At 41.0% G+C, this 19,012-nt stretch overlaps 1 protein-coding gene across 1 annotated transcript in view; it reads right to left on the bottom strand.

Moving 5' to 3' along the window:
- Positions 1–11,493, bottom strand: part of col25a1 (collagen type XXV alpha 1 chain) — a 199,112-nt gene extending 187,619 nt beyond the window's left edge. The window contains exons 1-2 of the mRNA XM_016675245.1: positions 10,903–11,493; positions 10,728–10,797 (exon numbers count right to left, since the gene is read on the bottom strand). Coding sequence (XP_016530731.1) covers positions 10,728–10,797; positions 10,903–11,142 — 310 coding nt within the window. The 5' untranslated portion in view covers positions 11,143–11,493. The remainder of the gene's footprint in view (positions 1–10,727; positions 10,798–10,902) is intronic.
- Between the last annotated feature and the right edge of the window lie 7,519 nt (positions 11,494–19,012).

Below are 19,012 nucleotides of genomic sequence, written 5' to 3'. Positions count from 1 at the left end.
AAAAAAAACAAACAACAAAAAAAAAAAGCTGAATGATTAAGATTTTCAGTTCACCTCATTCTCAAACACAGGTTTAAAAGATTTTATCTATAATTTTATCAGGTTGTGATATGAAGTCGACCACTGTGTCCAGCTCTGCTTCCTATGACTCTTGTGCAGTTTTTTTTTGTGTGTGTTTTTTTTCACGTTAACACAAATGAATAGTTTGGAGGTCTGATTGAAGCGTATCTGTTTCTCTGTTGGATTTTCCAGCATTGTACTTGAGCTGCATCTCAAACAGCTGACACCAACTACAAGAAGAGTCTGTGAAAGCGAAGCCTACCGAACTGTGACCAAACCCCTCTTTGCTCAATATAAATTCATTTTCACTGACGACGCTTAACGAGCTTTTCCATGCATCTTAGATTTGCCAAGTTGTCGTTCACGGCACCGGAGTGTTTTGAAGAAACTTTTGCACATTCCAAACTGATTGCATGTGAATCAAAAAAAAATAAGCATCAATAAATACTGGAGCAACACATCTTATAAAATCACAGATTAAGAGAAGAGGGAACAAATTCCTCCAAACGATGTCTTTCCTTCTGCCTGTCCCAATTCGGAAATTTTAATTAACAAGCCGCAATGACTTGAAAACCTCGTTGCTCTTCACCGAAGGGCGACTCGAACTGCTGCGTGCTCTTGTGGTACTGCGGTCGACACATGTACATCCATGCATCCAACTTAGTCCACAGGTGTGCCGTCGCTATGTTAGCCGGTGCACATGGGTTCAAATATTTGCACTGTGTGTTTATTGCCCTTTCGGATCCGCAGCCAGATTCACATTTCATGTCGCATTTAGCAAAGCTTTGAGAGGGAAGAGCCGCCTGGCAAAGTGCAAGTTCTCCCCCCCCCTTTCCCCTCCCCCAGTGAGCAGCGGTGAGGAGGGGCACGGCGAACATGCCAACAAGATCTCAAGCAGAGTTCCTTTCATTGACAAACACCCTGGACATCCAAGTTCACGGTCCACTGGACACCAAACACCAATAGGAGCTCCGTTTGGACAGCATGACTTTCTTTTGAGCTTAAACTCTTGGTGGCGCCCTCGGGGACTCTGGGAGCATACATCAGCAGGCAAGCTGCTGGGCAAATCCTGCTTTTTCTCCATCACTTTTTCCACTGTGAGAAACAGTTTGAATCCCTGCTGTCTTCCAATGGCCTGAGGGACAAGCTGCTTGTTTTTGCTCCGCCGAGTTGGTTCGAAACTTGAAAAGCTCTCATAAATGTTTGCATCAATTGTAAATAAATGGTTCTCGAAGGATTACTGCCAGTGCTACATTGGGTGAACACCAACTTGTCTTGGTTTCAACTTAGACAATTAAATTCCCATTCCATTCAGCTGTTTCTCTACGTGATTTTTATTTTTTTCACTTTTCCTAAATGTTTGGATGTTTTAGGAATAATATGCTATGTTCTGAAACTACTCTCCAAGGCAACAATAAGCACCCAGAACTAACAGTTTGATTTAATGTGGTGCACACGTGAATGAGCGATGGGGATTTAACCAATTCAAACTCAAAAGTGGTGGTACAAATACAACAGCCTCCAGAGACCACAAGTGATGACATGACAAGTCGAGCAGTCTCTCTCTTTTTTTTTTTTAAGTCAAAACAGTGAGTGAAGGTTAGAAGACACAGAAAACTTGCCACACACTAGACCTACGATCGTTTGATCAGGATCGCGCCGCAACAGAAGTTTTCTGTTTTCAACAGACATTTTTACAGCTGCTTTTAATGCCACCATTTTAATTGTGATCAGTGTGTCCAAACCCAAGATCTGCAAAATATCCATTGTGATTCTCTTTAGTCAAAAAGGCAAAAGTGTCGGCTTACGAGGCAGAAAAAGGGAAAAAAAGCCAACGGATGCAGATCAATCTACCGGTTGTGAGTAGAAACTATATAACGAGGAGTTTAAAAAGGTCAGTAAGACTCCCATATTGGCATGCAGTGTGGCACAAGGTGACATTATGTGTGTAGATACCAGCAACGTGATGGTAGCCCAGTTACAGCTTCAGCTCTCTGGTGGCTACAATCTGGCTAAGCGATCACAAAGGAGACTCCTGCGACTGGAACTTTGCGCCCGGCGTTTTGAGCACGTTCGTAAGTCATCTTTTACTGCAATGAGTCACTGTTCTCTGACGGCTTTCTGCTGGATGCAGCAGAACTACAACGGCGATTTTACACTCGAGGTCAAAAGGTAAAGAAAGGTACAGTCACGACGACTGTTGAAATGCGGCAATGTCAAGATCAGCAGACGCACAGCTTTAAAAGGAATAATATGAAAAATGAATACGTTTTACCCACGTTTTGGGTGTGTCGCTAAGTCACAATTTTCATTTACCTCCAAGAAGTAAGCTTGTGAGAAGCCAAGACAGGATCTCTGAGCTTCCTGCTTTATTCCCCACACAAACACACACACGAAAAAAAAAAAAAAAAGGAAAGGAGTTAAAAATGACGACTGCGAATCACCGCCAGGAAATGTTCAAGGACACACGAGACACCCATTAGGGCTGGGGCGTTCTGACTCTCCTCCACTCTGTTTTTGGCCCTGGTCCTCAAAGCCTGCGGTGCTGAAATCTGCAGCAAAGAGCCGTGCTGACCTCCGTCATATAAAATCATGTAATCTGCTCTCCATTCAACACGCCGCCCTCAGGTTAACGTTGAGTAAAAAAAAAAAGGAAAAAGTGTGCCACTCTGCCCGGCTTTATGCTTGTTTCCATCTTTTGTCAGCTGGCATGCTTTACCGTACCTCATAAACACAGCTGTCAAGAGTAGAAGGAGGCCATCTGTGCTTTATGCAACATTCTTCTCCTGATAATCAGCCTTGAAATCAGGGCAAATGTAACATTTACCCTCCTTTATTTAGACTGAAGTAAAATCTGAGCTCATTGCAACAAGTTTTTTTTTTTTTTCTGTAAAGATTTGCAAAACTATTCCACGTTCTGCCATGTTGGAGCCACAAGCTCATTGGGATTTTCTTCAACTTCGCATTGATTTATTGCATAAAAGCATTTAAAAAAAAAGAAAGAAAAAAAAACAGTAGGCAAACTTTTGCTAGACTCTAAATGTGAAGTGCAGTTAGCTCCAGATTTGTAAGTAGATAAAGTCAGAAGCTTTTGAGCAGGAAGCAACACGCTCATAATTGGCTTTTCAGCGCTGGACGCAGGTGAAGCCTCCCACGCTCCTTTGCCATCATCTCCGGCCTCAGTTAGTCACAAAGCGAGCCAAACCTGACTCACCTAACCAGAAGCAGCTGGCCTCGGCAGCTACCTGGAAGTCTGCTCTACTTTACCTAGCACTTGGTAATTACACAACTATTAGCGCACCTCCTGGCTCCAAACCACACAGAGGGCTTAATTCGGAAGCTGTCAGTGATTAATTGCAGGTTGCCTACTAAGGTGAAGATATCAGAGGTGGGTGAGGGGGGGGGCTAAACTGTAACTATATAACCCCACGTGGATTACATTGTTTCGTGTAGCGGAAAGGAGAACTGTAAACAGGTTTGTCTACAAGAAGCTTAAAAAAGACAAAAAAAAAGAAAAGTTCTCCACCCTGAAGGCCTGTGATCCCAGCCCGTCCGTTTGTGTGTGCAGCTTTACTTTTGCATGTCAAATTTGGTTTAGAGTTGACAAGCTAGCCTAAACGCTGCTGCGTCTGCTTACAATTATATTTTGTATGGTGAGGTCACAACATCCAGCTGATCTAAGCCCTCGCTACCCCCGTCTGTTGCACTTGACAGCCAGCCTGTGTGTGTGTGTGTGTGTGTGTGTGTGTGTGTGTGCGTGTGTGTGTGTGTGTAGTAAGGGGAAAAAAAATTCCTGCAAGCTGCACGTTGCAGTATTCTCAAGAGGATTTTGACCGATGTTTAGCTGCCAAGACCTTTGAAGCGTTAACTTCTACAAATGCTTCAAGGAAGATTGGAGGGAAAGGTTGATGATGCCTTGAGAAAGGGGGTTGAGATTTAAGCATATGAGGACCTACATTTGCTGACTCCACGTTTTATGATGGTCCCATTAAACATCAAGTTCTGCACTGAAAGCAGAACCCGGAAAAAGGACAGCGTGAATAAAATATGAAAAAGAAAACAGCCTGCTAATGCCAAGAAATACTTTCAGAACCATACCACCACCTTCCACAATTATGTAGAAAGCTTTAAAATAAATTAGTTGTTTTTTTTATTGCAGTAAGCATATCTCCATCCAAAAAGCTTAAAAAGTTACGAGAGCAATAATTATAAACATGAACTAAGAACTAAGATATGTAGGCAGGACAGTGACCACCACAACGACTGAGGAGTGCGACAGGAAATTCAAAAAACAATTCTCACCATTTGAGAACCGCAGCACAAATCGGCATTGTTGAGGTCGGTAAGTTTCCATAATTACTTATTTCAAAGTTTTTCCACACAATTTCACAGCAGTGGTAAAAAAAAAAAAAAAAAAAAAGATGTGGCAGGCATTGTTTATTTTTCAGGTCTGAAAAGTTTTCAGAAACGCCACAAAGTCCTACATCATCTTAGATTCAGTCAGTCACTGGTCGGTAACCAACTTAAAAGTCCAGTATTTTTCTCGTTAGCGAATGCACCACACCTTGGCATTGTCTCTATAATCGCAAAGCCCATTGGTATGGAAGTTATTGCTGAGGGGAGAGTCAAAGAAAGCTATTTTCAGTATCATTGGGGTGTTTAAAAAAAGGCAAAGAAAGTACTGAAATGCAAAAACTTACTTGAAAGGAAACACCATTTTCTACGTGTTGTTTCTATTAAAAAAGAAACATTATTTCAACTGAGCCCATTTGATCAACCCAAACTAACCGGGATTTCATTTCGGGTAAATACACCCAAAACAAATCTCTCTGTCTTATGCTAGCAGGAGAAAAGACTCGTGATCTTTTACCAAAAACACAAGAAAAATCCTACAAACGTTAAATCTAATGCCACCCCCGTATTTTGTGAAGAAGGAAGTTGCACCCATGTCTTCCTCTGAGGTTTTGGTGTCGTTTCCTCCATTGGTCCTTGGTATAGCGCCACCACAGGCAGGGAGGTGAACAGGTTTTTCAAAGGGTTTGGTTCGTTTTACTCAATTCTGTGGGAAACTGAACCACATCAGCTGAAAATGTTGCAAATGTTGCAATTTTGTTCCCCTATCAAGCTGAGTCTACCGGACTATAAGCCGTGAAAACACCCTTACATATGATGGAGGTATTTATGTTAACATGTTTGAATTTTAACTTTCCAACATTGACTGCAAGTTGTTTAGACGTAAGGCAGTGTCTTCGTTTTAAAAAAAAAATTCACTGTAAATCAAAGAAAGAAAATCATTAGTCTGTAGACTTTTCAAAAACAAGACCCTCAAATTTCTCTAAAAGCCAGATATTAGTCAAATTAATCCATCTGTTAACATTTTATAACATTAAACCAATTTGAAAGGTCGGGGAGCTTTACAAGAATCCAGTTTGCCAAAATGACTTAATTATTTAATCCATTTGACCTTAAAACCATCACTAGGTGGGAACTGATGTAGATTTGATGTAGACTTGACTTTAAGTAAGACTTCATGAGCTGTATTCTCTCAGGATGAAAATAATTCCTCTTTGTGCTGCATTTGGGAGCTGTAATTTTTCCATGTAGCTATAAAACATGAAAGAAAGGCCGGACCCAAAAAAAAAAAAAAAAAAGTGTAATAGCCTGCGCAGGTAGCGGTAAAAGCACTCGCGATGAGAACAGCACGCAGCATTCGCATCTGCAAACTGAAATGTAAAAATGCTTTTAGTCACTTTGAAGCTGAAAACTGAACAGTTCCTGTCACGGCTACAGATGAAAGACATCGGCGAGATAAAAGCCCACTTTTTAGATTTTTACATAGAATCATGTCAACATATAGGAAAATACGCTAAAGTTCAAGATTGATTTTCTGAGGGGGGAAAAAAAAACTGTTGAAATTTCCTCTTATCCAGAAGCACAAAATACCCCCAAGCTATGGCCCATTGCACTGCCTATACAAGCTCTCCATCTTCAATGACAGTAATAAAGTGAGGACTGTGAAAAGCACATTATTGTCCTCACACTGAGAAAAAGAGCCAGATCTGAGCCATAGGCTGTCTCTTAGACAGAGGAGAAGATGGATACTGAGTGAACCTATTCAGAAGTCATAGAGTGTAAAGATATTTGCTTGAAAAAAATACAAAAAAAAATATATATATATATATATATATATATATATATATATATATATATATATATATAATGATAAAGCTCTCAGTTTGCAAAGAGTATGTTTCAAGGAACAAAACAATCACAGCAGCAGGGTTTAAAAGCTAACCAAAAAAATATGCATAAACAAAAACCTGAATAAAGGTATGTTTCCAAAATGTTACCTGGAATCTTTAATCTCCCATTAACTCTTATGTAACAGTTGCATTCTGGGACATTATTCAAAATTGCCAAAACTTAATGAAAAGTTGTCTCTGTGATAGATGTTTAGCAAAGTTTGAAGAGAAAAGAAAATGATCCCCCTGCAAAGGTTAAAAAACAAATATTGATTTTCAGGACTAAAACTATGACTGATGATTCCATCACAGCGGTTATCTTGCATAGCTTATGCAAAGTCACCCCAGATTCCACACATCTGCATTCAGTCACATTTTTGGCAAAAGGAGAGCAGGACGGGATCTCTGACTGGGGATCAAAAGCCATAACTTCTGATCATATCTTAAACCTATTACAGTACAGATGAATTCAAAGTATACACCATGAAAGAGTTCAAAACTGGTTATTCAGTCGGCTTCCACAAATTTCCATCCGGGAGATTTAGGCAAACTTGTGCAACAGATGCCCACCGGGGCTGTTTCCTACTGAAAGTTTCTGTACGACAGCTCCAGGAAAGTACCTGGTGAAGGCTGCGGGACGATGCGCGGCATGTCATCAGCTGTTGACTTGCCTCTGGTTTATCCCTGTCACACTTCATTTGAATCTGATTGGCTTGTATGGCTTAATTTCTGCCCTGCACAGTGAAGCGCGCAGAGGAAAATAAAGAACAGATGCATGATGAAGTGCAGAGGGTTGCGTGACTGTGATGGGTCTCATTAATGTTAATCCTTACAGTAATTTTGGTTCGTTAATTCAGGCATGCCCACTCAGCAGATGACTCATTCGCAGTCGATAAAAAACACGGGGTGAAGAAGGGGAACTCATTCATTCAGGATTATCGCCTTGTCCAGTTATGTTTTTCTAACTTAGCCGAGACTGAATGCAACAAATATGTCTGATGGGGCGAATGTTTGCGCTTATTCCAAAAATAGAGGACAGACAGTGTGCGAGTCCAACTTCTTCTAATTGGAGGGCAAAGTCTTGTAGCGCTGACGGCAGCTGCTGAGCTGCAGAAACAAAATCCAATCAACTCTGTAGCTCATTACCAACCCATAAGTATTGCTCTTAAAACCTTTCGATGTTAAGTCTGGTATGACTTTGGTTTGGGACTGAGCCACGGTAACATGCATGTGTTGACATAAACCCTTCTGTCATGGCTCTGAACGTTTAAGTGTGTCAAAAAGTTCAATTTTGATCTCATCTGGGCGCAGCGACTTTCATTCACATGTTTGTTTGGCTTTCTTCCTCCCACTTTTCCATAACGGCCAGATTTATAGTGTGCACGGCTAACAGATTTTCCCACCTGAGTTGTGGAGCTCTACAGCTCCTCCAAAGTTTCCACGATGTCCTTTGTTTACCTAACAAGCCTTAAAGATCTTCAAAGTATGTACTGAGATTAAATTATACAAATTCCGAAATGTGTTTGTTGAGATAGAGAATAAGGGATTGACTAGAAGGGCATAAGACACTTTTTTCAGATTTGTATTTGTAGAAGAAGAAAAAAACAGGGAGGACCATCTATTCCTTTTTTTTTTTTTTTCGACTTTATATTTGTCCACTGCTTTGTGTTGGGCTGTGTAGTTTTGCACTCTGACAAAATGTCAAAGAGACTAAGGGGTGTGAATGCTTTCAGGGTAACAACCCTGAGTCTATGACGCACAGACTGATGGCCCATGATCAAAATTTTAAAAAGTTGTGAAACTTTGAAAACTACCTGAAGCATGAAGTCTAGTAAACAGCCACTAAGTAGTTCAGCAGACTGCCAGGAAAGAGCATAAAGTTCCTGGAAAGCACATCAGCACGGCGCTGTGGAGTGGACACAGCTTTACAGAGGCTTGGTGGACACTTTTTTTTTTTTTTCTGACCACCTTGACCTTTTTCATCCGAATCTAATGAAACCAAGTATCTTTTAAAGGCGAATGTTTTATTCTGCCTCCAAAAACTGTGCAAGTCTATGCTTTTTCTTCAGACGTAACATGCTTAATATCCCCTCCGCGGGACCATAAAGGCTATTTCTATTCTGTTTTGCTCCCATGTAAGCGCCAAAGACATTCAAAATGCTGGCTGCATGCAGCAGTGCTTTCCACTTTTTATTTTACCATTAGTTGGGTTCAAACAAGGTGAATTTAATTGCTTTCACATCACATCTAATTCTCTGGTTCATTACTGAAATTACATCAATTAGCAAAGCGTTGTTTCTGGGCTGATCGGTCATGAAAATAGTCCTCAAAAGTCCTCATTGAAGTGCCAAACGCTTTAGCTATCAAAGGAAGAACTACAGTGATTTGATTTAGCTGAAACTCCACAGTGTTTAAGACTACATTTAGCGCTGTTAGATATTTCACTCCTTTAGAAGAAGGAGCCACACAAACATGCAACATCTAACAAAGCGAGGAGCACTGCTGAACCCTCACAAGACTTTCGCTGTATCCCCCCCTTGAAATTGCTAGAAAGCTGACCAGCACTGCAGGAATAAATGTTTCCATCTACTGGCGGATAACGTGAATTTCAAGTTGTGTTTGTTGCCTATTGTGTCAAGTGGACAAAAGCATGCGGCATCACAAGTCAAACAGCCACTCAGAGCCACATCTCAGCGCCGAGCACTTCGCCTTTGTGCCTTGCTGCTCAGCTGTTACACAATCAGACCTCCCCAAACCGCCCCGTGTTGACAGATTCCTACTCATTCCTCCACGTTTAACCGCCCCACCCTCCCGTAGATAAACAGGGGCGGCCCAAGCCTGCACGGGGCCCGCGGCTGGCATTTGAGGGGCCCCAACTTCAAATAGGCCCACCAGCCACTACAACACCCCAGACTTTTCCTTTTGGTGCTTTCAAAGCTGGGTCAGTTTTGGTATTTGCTGTAACACAAAGTGAGCCGACATGATGCAGCATGTTTGACCATTACAGCAGTCACTTCACATGAATTACTAAAGGAACAACAGTCAGGACAAAGTGCTCGGTTAATTACCATCAAGGTATGACTCTTAATGTAGCTTTAAAACTACGCAGGTTTCACGATGTTGCATCTCAATAAAAGAAAACATAATTAAAAACGTCATTTTACCATTTAATTTGAAAAAAAAATTTTTACTCATCACATAGTTTACTGTCTCGCTGCTATTGTGACAGTAACAGTCGGAAAGATGGCTTTCTTTCCTAAAGAAACACATTACAAATGGGAATCTTTTTCAAAAGCACTCTTTGTTTTATTTGTGTGGCTATAATTGCTGTGACACACAGTGACAGTCATACAGTTAACTCAAATCATCTAATAAATGCTTCTGATCGTCGCTGTTATCACAAAAGTACCACAAAATATTGCGATAAAATCATAAGTCCATATCGCCCAACCCTAACGCATGCAACACTTGGTCAGGATTCCTGCATGAATTACTGCATCAATGCGGCATGACAAGGAGGCGCACCCGATTCAGACGAATGGCTTGTCGATGAGGCAATTCAGCCATTTGATTCAAGGGTGTTGGAGAAGATACAGATGCATAATAAAAGCTGCAGACTAGCAGCTCTCCAGGACTGGACTTGAGCACTCCTGCCGTATATCCCTCTGTGAGGTTGAGGTCAGGTGTGTTTGCTGGTCACTCCAAGAGTCTTCGTTTGGAGACGTCATGTCCAAATGAAGTTCAAAATGTACTTTCTCCTGCACGGAACACTTTGTACCACTGAGACACAGTCCATTCCATTATTCTCAAGAACAGATATGACACATCCACGTCTCTGGCTGAAGAGAGGCTTAACACTCAGAATGAGACGGCAGCGGATAAGTCTGTGCAGTTGCTCTTGGAGCCCTGACTCCAGCTGCATTTCCTGTGTTTTAAACTCTCAAACGGGCTTTGCTTATTAATTATTTTACGGCTGTTGCTTGTGGATTTGTTTCTTCTGCCACACTTTTTCCTTCCACTCAACTTTCATATAGGATTAAGCAATCTCAACAGCCAGGCGTGTCAGGTACGGTGTCACTAGTAGACGACTGTCAAGTCTGTTTTCTTCACGATTGTGTGTTGGCTATAACATTTCTGCATATAGAATCTTTTTTTTTTTTAATTGGTTCTAACTATTTGAAAAACGGACCAAAGGGTTTTCATTAGCTGTATGTCATAACTATCAAGATGAACAGAAATAAACACATGGAAGAGATTAGTCTGTGAGCATAACTTGCAAGTATCACCATTGAAACTGAGTAACTGGAGTGAACTTTTCAACAATCTGTTAAGTTGCACCTGTATGTGCGCAACCAAGTTCTCTTGGGGCCCTAATCAGTAAAGTTAGCGTGTATCTGGGACTAGGAAAAGTGCATTTGCCCTTACCTGGGGGGCAGTTACAGTCAGCTGAGGCTTGTCTTGCCGTCCTGATCTTGGCGAAATTCTCGTAAGAGCGCTGAAAATTGCAAATGAATGTCACTTTAATTCATCTGCACGGAAAAGTGAGACTAGATCATACGAAGGCAGCTAAAAAAAAAAAAAAGTGAAAGTCATGGTTTACCTGAGAAAGCAACTCATCCACTCTCTGCTGCACCAGAGAATTGAAATCCTCCATGGAGTATCCGCGGACCTGGATGAAGGTGCGCTCCGACGTCCCGCTCTCCAAACCCACAACTCGGCTCCTGATGTCCGCCGCGCTGATGCTCAGATGGACGCAGAACGCGATGGACGCCACTGAACATAAAGACGAGATGATGTTCAGCGCTGTCGTGCGATAGTGTCGCTTCGCTTCTTTCTCCATTTCTCCACTCTCTTCAAATGTCTTTTCCACACACTAAACGCTCCTCTTGTTTTCTCGATCCCCCGCATTCAACTGTGCGCCGCCGGGAGTAAACCGCATCTGGTGCGGAGTCACGAAAGGGATGGCACGCTGCTGCTGCTGCTGCTGCTGCTGCTCCTGCTGTGCTGCTGTGTGCGTGCGTCTGAGAGAGAGAGAGACTGCAACGATGCGTTCGCGTACTTTATGGTGACAGCCACGGATTGATGAGTAGAGCTCCTGCAAACTTGTTGCACAGTAGCCTGCTGCAGAAGGAAGCCGCTGTTACGCACGGAAACGTACAAGGAGACACGAGCTGAGGGGTGGCGAGTGGGGTGTGTGGGGGGGAGGCAGTGCCCATGTTGTGGCGACAGCTCCCACTCTCATTAAGGCAACAACCCGCCTCCAATCTGCCATGACTGATTAGCATAATTTATTGAATACCCCCCTCCCGCGCCTTTTTTTTTTTTTTTTTTTTTTTTTTTTTGGGTGCTCCAATCTGGGATGGGGCGGTCACGGTTGCCATTACTTGATGGGAAGCGCAGTTATGCTGCTTGTTTTCCCTGTGAGATCCACCACTTGTGGAGCGGTTTAGAGCGCTGCGTAAGAATGCTTTTAAGGGATTAAAAAGCTGCTTCCTGCAAAATATGATTCACAATAAGGGCTTTAAAAATAACTGCTTGTTTTGGGGGGGGGGGGGGGATAGAAGCTGCAATATCTTTGTAAAAGCGCAAAATAATATCAAATGGGGGGAATACGTGGGATGGAAACTATGGTATAAAAGAACTGTTTTTGATTTAACACAGAAAACTGTAAATTAACCGCACTGTGTGTCTGGTTTTTGGTTCGTTTATGTGCTGATTTTGTCAACTGGTATTAAGTTAAAGTTTCAAGATTTCATCGTATTATATCCCACAAATAAATGAACACATTACCCACATCTGTTACGAACAACGCCAATTATCATCACGATAAAAGCGATAAAATCAGTATCTACTCTAAACTCTTGCAGTTTTCCCATCCACTGACTTTATCTTGCATATTATTCTAAACACCATGTTTGACAGTCATGGACCTACTGCTCTTTGGCGCCACCACTCGGCCAATATGAGTTGTAGCTCACTTGTGAAATGAGCGAGTGAATCTAGCTCACATAATGAAGGCTGCATGCCTCATATGACTTACATGCCCTGGGGGGGATGGGGGGAGGAATAAGCAACTCTTCACTCTTGTACTTTTTCACATTTTGTCACATTACAACCACAAATGTGTCATTGTATTTTATCAAAATTAATTGTATCTGAAAATTCTCAGTTATGCACATTAGGGAGGAAAAAAAAAAAACACTTTCAGGGAGTTCAAACGAATACGTCTAAATATGAGGCACATACGGCTGTTTTTACTCCCCTGAGGCAATACTTCTCCATGTAATTACAGCTGCAAGTCTTTTGCTACAAGCTTTCCACATCTATAAAGAACATTTTTGCCCTTTTTCACTTTGCCAAATTGCTTACGGTCATTTATATTGAACGGAGAATGGTGGTGAACATCAATTTTCAAGATTTACCAGAGATTATGAATTGAATTTTGGGTTTTGACTTTGACTAGGACATGTAACAGGGTGAATGCATTGGTAAAAAAGTGAACCTCTCACCCCCTGCCACCAAACAAACGACGAACTGCTTTTGCCGATTAGAACTGAAGGATAAATGCCCAAAATACACATTTAACTATTTACGTCTGCTTATTGGAGCTCAACAGGCTCTCAGAAACCATGCTGTGAGAAAGTCACTTTCATTTAATTCGTGTCAATCTTAAAGGAGGAATGAAACTTTTTGAGAAAGGGGATTCAGGTCCATCTTCATACTGCCTGAATTTGCCCACTTTCGTCTGTCACTCACTCCTTACTCGCTTTTAAGTAACAACTCAGCATAAAACTCTGGCTCCTTATACAGCTCTGTCTGTTGACGGAGCCATTAGAGTTATAGGGCTCGGATCACGCTAAGGAAGGAGAGAGAAGCAATAAGACAATCTGACACAGACTCCAATGCATGGCTGTGTTTGGATCCAGCCGGGACAGAGTGTCAGAACAGCAGCCGAGAAAAGAAAAGGGGTTTAAAAACAGGGAAGTACCAATCAAATCGGCAACAGCAGGAAGTGTTAAGTAGGAGAGAATGTGTCTAAATTGCAACCAGTCCAGTCTTCTTTAAATAGAAGAGAACGTGCAAAGCCAGAGAAGTACAAAGAACCTATTGGGTCAAGAACAGCAATTCAAAAGCATCCAATGAACATGTCCATGTTCGTTAAAATATGTGACTCGATCATAATGAATAATGAAAGCTACAACCAGAAATTTAAACCCTCTAAATTTCTCAAGAGCACAGAAAATCTTTTGGCTTTCTGCTTGGAACAATCTCTTGTTTTCATTCTGTGAAAGTAAGAGGATATTCTGGTTCCAACCAAATGATTTGGAGATGACACCATGTGCATTATCTGAGGAGAAAAGAAAAAGAGGTATGTTGTGTTTGTCAAAAAAATAAAATAAAATAAAATAAACAACAAAAATGGATATTATGCAATAACATCTAAAAATGTTTTAACATAGCACTGCACTCTGTCCATTTACACAACTGTCTTGATGTCCTTGGTGCTGAAAGACTTCTATTTTCTTTATTTTATTAAATCCTTGTGTTTTACACTGAAAAGTCTTCATTGCTCTGTGTCCATGGAGACCACTTCATTTCTTGCAGTTAGTTGGCGGTCGTGTAATTAACCACTCTGTTCAGATTTATCTTGGTGGAGGTCCTCAGATAGTCAATACATGTTGCGTACTATTCAAAGAAGACTGCTCATAATTTATTTATTTTTCATAGTCTCCTTTTTTTTTTTTTGCTTATCCGCATCTTCCTTGGCTCCATTTCTCTAGGTTTGGGTACATAACATCAATCACATGTTTTGCTTTTGTAGGTGATTGAAAAGTGTAAGAAGTAGAAATCAAATTTTCAACTAAGAAGGTTTGATACTAGAAGAGAACAGTAAATGCACAGATGTGGCACCAGTTCGTGTATAAAACCCCACCTTACTCAGACACAAAACCCCGCCCGGTGGCGAGTCAGGAGTTGGAATAGCGACAGCAGTTAGCATTGGTAGATAACTCTCCTCCGTTTGCAAATGTGTGGATCATTTGTATTTAAGTGGAACGGGACTCCTCTGCTCCGACTACTGGGGACGGTATACAGGACGGACAACTGTGTCAGACTGACTGCAGTCCTTTCAGGAAGCAGGAGAGGCTCACGGCAGCCCTTGTTGATTGCTAAAGACACAGCAGGGCTATAAAGCCATTAAAGTCACTAGATTTCTCACTAGTTGTTTTTTGGGGTATTTCCTGCGTCGGAGTACCCAATGTGGGGTCTACTCTTATATTATGTCTATGATCTGGACCAATTGTATATCTGTACAGTTGGCCCCATCTCCTCTTCTTCTTTTAGGTTTTGTTGGAAAACCAACTTAAGGTGCATTTACTGCCACCTACCGGAACTGGAGTGTGGACATCGACGACTAGTGAAATCTACCAATACGCCACCATTTCTCACACTTTGCCATTGGCAGGGTTAGTTCCACTTTAATTGTAAAGGTTTTTCTTGTATTCTAAGGTTTTTCTCTTCAAGGTCTTGCTGCCCTCACTGACTGCTGAATGGCTTGTGGGAGTTTACCCTATACACATGTATGTGGATCTGGATCAAGTTTGTGGTGTCAGTGGACAAGAATAGTCTATTTCAGAAAAGTAATAGTCAGGGTTAAGAGGATGTCCGGTGTGGAACCTCAGTGTCCACTGGTGTGGATGTTTGCAGATGATGTTTTGTGTCACGAAAGCATCACCTTTGTCATTTAGAGGAGTGTTTTGCAGCTATGTGAGACTGAGCATCAGTTCCTCCAAGTCTGGTGGCCTGTTTTCTCTGTCTTGGTTACTTTTTTATGAGAACTGGATTGGGGGACCTTGTCTGAAGTAATGCAGGAACAACACTTGTCTTCAACTGTTAAGAGCTGAATCAATAAGCAAAGCTCTTGACCTAACAACCTGTCTACGTTAAGACCGTCACATCTGCAGAAAATACGTATTTTTGACAGAAAAACTAAAATCCCAAACACAGGAAGTTTGCACTCTGTCTGGACGTGCTTTTTGGTCGGCGGGGATTTATGTAATTAAAAAGCTGGGCTTAATCCTAATATGAAAAGTGACGGAGTTATTGTTACGTAATACTCTTAATATTGTGAGAACCAGTATCCTTTGTTCAATTTTTTCTGCTCTAATCAACATTATTAACAGATACAAACAGGAAATTTTCAGCTGCATGTCACTGGGCTCATCCTTAGAGCTCAGTTCATTTTTCCCACTTTTAAAAGTTCTTCGCAAACAATTATCCAGTAATACTGCACTATATTTGCTTTTTTCATGGTGTTCACTTTGTTTTTCCTCACTTCTCTTTTGTGGTATGGTTGGCTGCATTTTCCTTATGATGCCTTTTGCCAAGGTTTTTGTTGTAGGTATACAAATTATGTATGATTTAGGATTTTCACTTTCTAAAAGCAAATTAAATTTCAGTCCACTGAAATGATTTGTAATTTACTGATGACATTTTAAATGGATCAACGTTGCAACCATGCTGAGTTTTGATAGTTTTTCCCTCTTGTGTTTTGTCGCCATCTAGTGGACTAAAGACAGAATCGCTTTCATCGTCCACACTAAAGGTGCTGAGCGTTCTACCTACCCGAACAAGTCGCTTTCATTCAACTTTGAAATCATCATTTTAGGTTGAGCAAATGGTTTTCCTCTAAAAAAGAGTAAAAAGTGACAAATGGAGTCCTGCTGAGATAGTCACGTTGCCCGGTGCAAGACCCAAATCAAGAGTGACGTCAATACCCGGGCTTATTTGGTAAATTTATTTCAAAAGCGGCCCCTCCGCCCCGTCGAACCAACAGCGGGAGTTTGGAATCTTCTTAGAGAGTCTAAAAAGCGCATCACCACGGGCAGCGGCCCGCCGCACCACGCAGGATCCAACGGTGTTTATTTTTAGAAGCTCATCTTCTACCGTCGTTCAGCCCACCTTTTTACCGTCGTTCAGCCCACACACACCCCCCAATCTGCAATAATTCATGCTTGCAGATCACTTTTACAGCTGAGGAGAAAGGACCGCAACCGTCCTGAATCTGTCAGCTCTAAAGATGAGGTGAGTTCATGCATCTGTTTTTTTCTTATATGAAAAAGATGCTACATGTGATCTAGGACATTGAAAATCTAGCTGTTTATATGCATAATTCTTCCGACTTGCCTTTTTTTTTTCTTCCAGAAAATAGTTCTTTGTAAGAGCAGGATTCCCCCCCTCTCCCCCCAAAAAAAAAACTTAAAACAATAAATCTACCAAATATATGATTTTATTGTGTTTAAAATAATCTCTTGATATCTTCAAAGATAAGTCCAAGTTGTTGCTTTGTATTGTGCCTTGATGTACAGTTTTTTTAGAGGCTATATTGGCCCCCCTCCAAAAACGATATACCAGACCACCTTCATTGATCCCAGAAGATACACTGCTATGTCCTTCACCGCAAAAGAGAAGAACCCCTACCATCAACTAAAGGGGACGCCCCATGACATATCTACAGTCAGGTATAGACTTCTTATCAAAGTGTCAAACATGTTATATGTGTTGGAATGTTTTAAACTCACCCTTGCCGATGAGCTCTATCATTTCCCAAATGGTCAGAGATGAGCAGAAACATGCAATTGGTAGAAATGCGTTTGGCCCCAGAGAAGTCACAGTTTAACTTCCATGGATTGTTTGTGTGTTTATGCAGCGTGAAGATCAGTCAATTGCTTAAACATCTCAACTCAAGTGTAACACAACACCTGTCTGCAACATTAATTGTTTATATTGTAACCTCTTTTGGTAATAACATTCCAAAAAACTGTCAAAGGATGGCTAGGACAAAACAAAAGACCATCATCAAAATGCATGTTGGGAATGTGATGTGGGGTGGTGTTGATGTTCAAGCCCCTTTAGTCTGAACCCTCATGAGTTTTGGGATAATCATGGGAAAGATGATCAGCCCACAACTAAGATCACTGGTAACATTGTACAATCAAGCAAACACGGAGTACAAATCCAAGCTCCCAACTGTAGATGTTCTGTTTGCCGCAGAACATCTACAGTATTTCAATTTTGTCAACATGTTAAGATCGTATACTTAAAAAGCCTCAAACGTGGTTGAAGTTGAACAATTCTGAAAACAGAGGAAAAAATATTTTTCATACACTCATGTAAGAGTCACTTAGTTAGGTAGTCATTGAAAATACAAGTTATTGCTGCCAATGGGGCTACCGATTGGGGGATAATTACTCTTCAAACAGGGTCAGATTGAATAGGATGCACTCCCATTTAGGAAGGTCATCTTTTATAAAAGAAAAAAAACATTATTTTATGACATGGTACTAAAGCTAAAATGGAAGAAAAATCTGTAACACAGCAAATACTAAGCAAACATCTGAAATAATCTGTCAGAGATAACTTATTTATTTCCCTCACTGTTAATGAATTATATTAAACTGTCACACTGTCTGTAACCCCGTAATAAAATTTAAAAAAACCTCTAAGTTCTGTGATTTGTCTTCCAGAACGAAGTTTGCAGTCATACCAAAACCAAGCACTCAACCAAAGATACTAAGGGTGCCTATGCCACCAAAAAGCTTTATCACTGTACGGAAGTTTGCATGCAGCCCAGAGCCTCGGGTTTGGTCTGCGGGGGATTACACAAGCGTATATTCAAGTAAGCAACTGGTTGATGCTCGTTCTCATGCATGCAATACAGCTAATTATTCCAACTTAATTAGTATCACACTTTATGTCCAACAGGGGATTACCGAGATTGGAGGCAAGAGGTGCCGGAAAGGTTTAAATCGAACCCGGCCTTTGACCAGATGTTATATAGTTCACAAAGAAATAGAAGAACCTTTGCAACAAGAGAAAAGCAAATGCCTTTTGAAAGCACCACCACCTACAGAGCGGATTACGTCCGTCACCACCTGTAGCTTAACAAAGGGGTTTTACCACCTGTTGGTCAGACTCGCGCTGCTGGAGACTCGGACTACAAACCATGAACATATTAAATTCAAGACCGGATCGATTGAAACTGAAGATCTCAACCCCAGCAGGTGTTAGAAAATTCCAACATTGAAACATATAAAGCAACAAAAAGTCAAGGCTTCTAAAGGAAAAAAAATTAAAAGTTGGTTCTCAAAGAAAATGTATAAAAACTGCAGCAGGACTGCAGCTGGAACTCAACCGGCACGGTGTTAAAAGGTGGGTAATTACAGGACGACACAAGGACTTTATTTATTTTTTTAAACAAAGAGCCCTGATCCAAAAAAAAAGGATCAATAGAATTACCAACAAGTGTGATTGTGACGTCACGGAGAAGCACCAAAATCCTGCCTTCAAATGCGTTTCCAGTATTTACCGGTAGGAGCGAAGCGCTGGTGTTCGCTGAGCTGCAATTACCACTGGGTATTTTTCATATTTGAAACAATAAATGTCCAAATAGAACAACAGATTTTGGAGTTTACATATTTTTTACACTCATTGTCTCACTGATGAGTCATTTTCAGTATTTTGATTAGAAAATGAAGATGGTATTTTTATTTTTTTTTTACTCATTTACTCATGTCTTTACCAAACATTTATTTTTGGTAAAGACAAACATGTTTGATTAAAAACATCAAAATACTTGAATAAAACCAGGTGTTTTCATCCGTATGTGATCTTCAGATACCCATCAAGAAACTTTGACCTTCATTAGATTA

Source organism: Poecilia formosa, unplaced genomic scaffold (genome assembly GCF_000485575.1).
Source record: "Poecilia formosa unplaced genomic scaffold, Poecilia_formosa-5.1.2 Scaffold111, whole genome shotgun sequence".
Classification (NCBI taxonomy): Eukaryota; Metazoa; Chordata; class Actinopteri; order Cyprinodontiformes; family Poeciliidae; genus Poecilia; species Poecilia formosa.
This window is presented reverse-complemented; position numbering and strand designations above follow the sequence as displayed.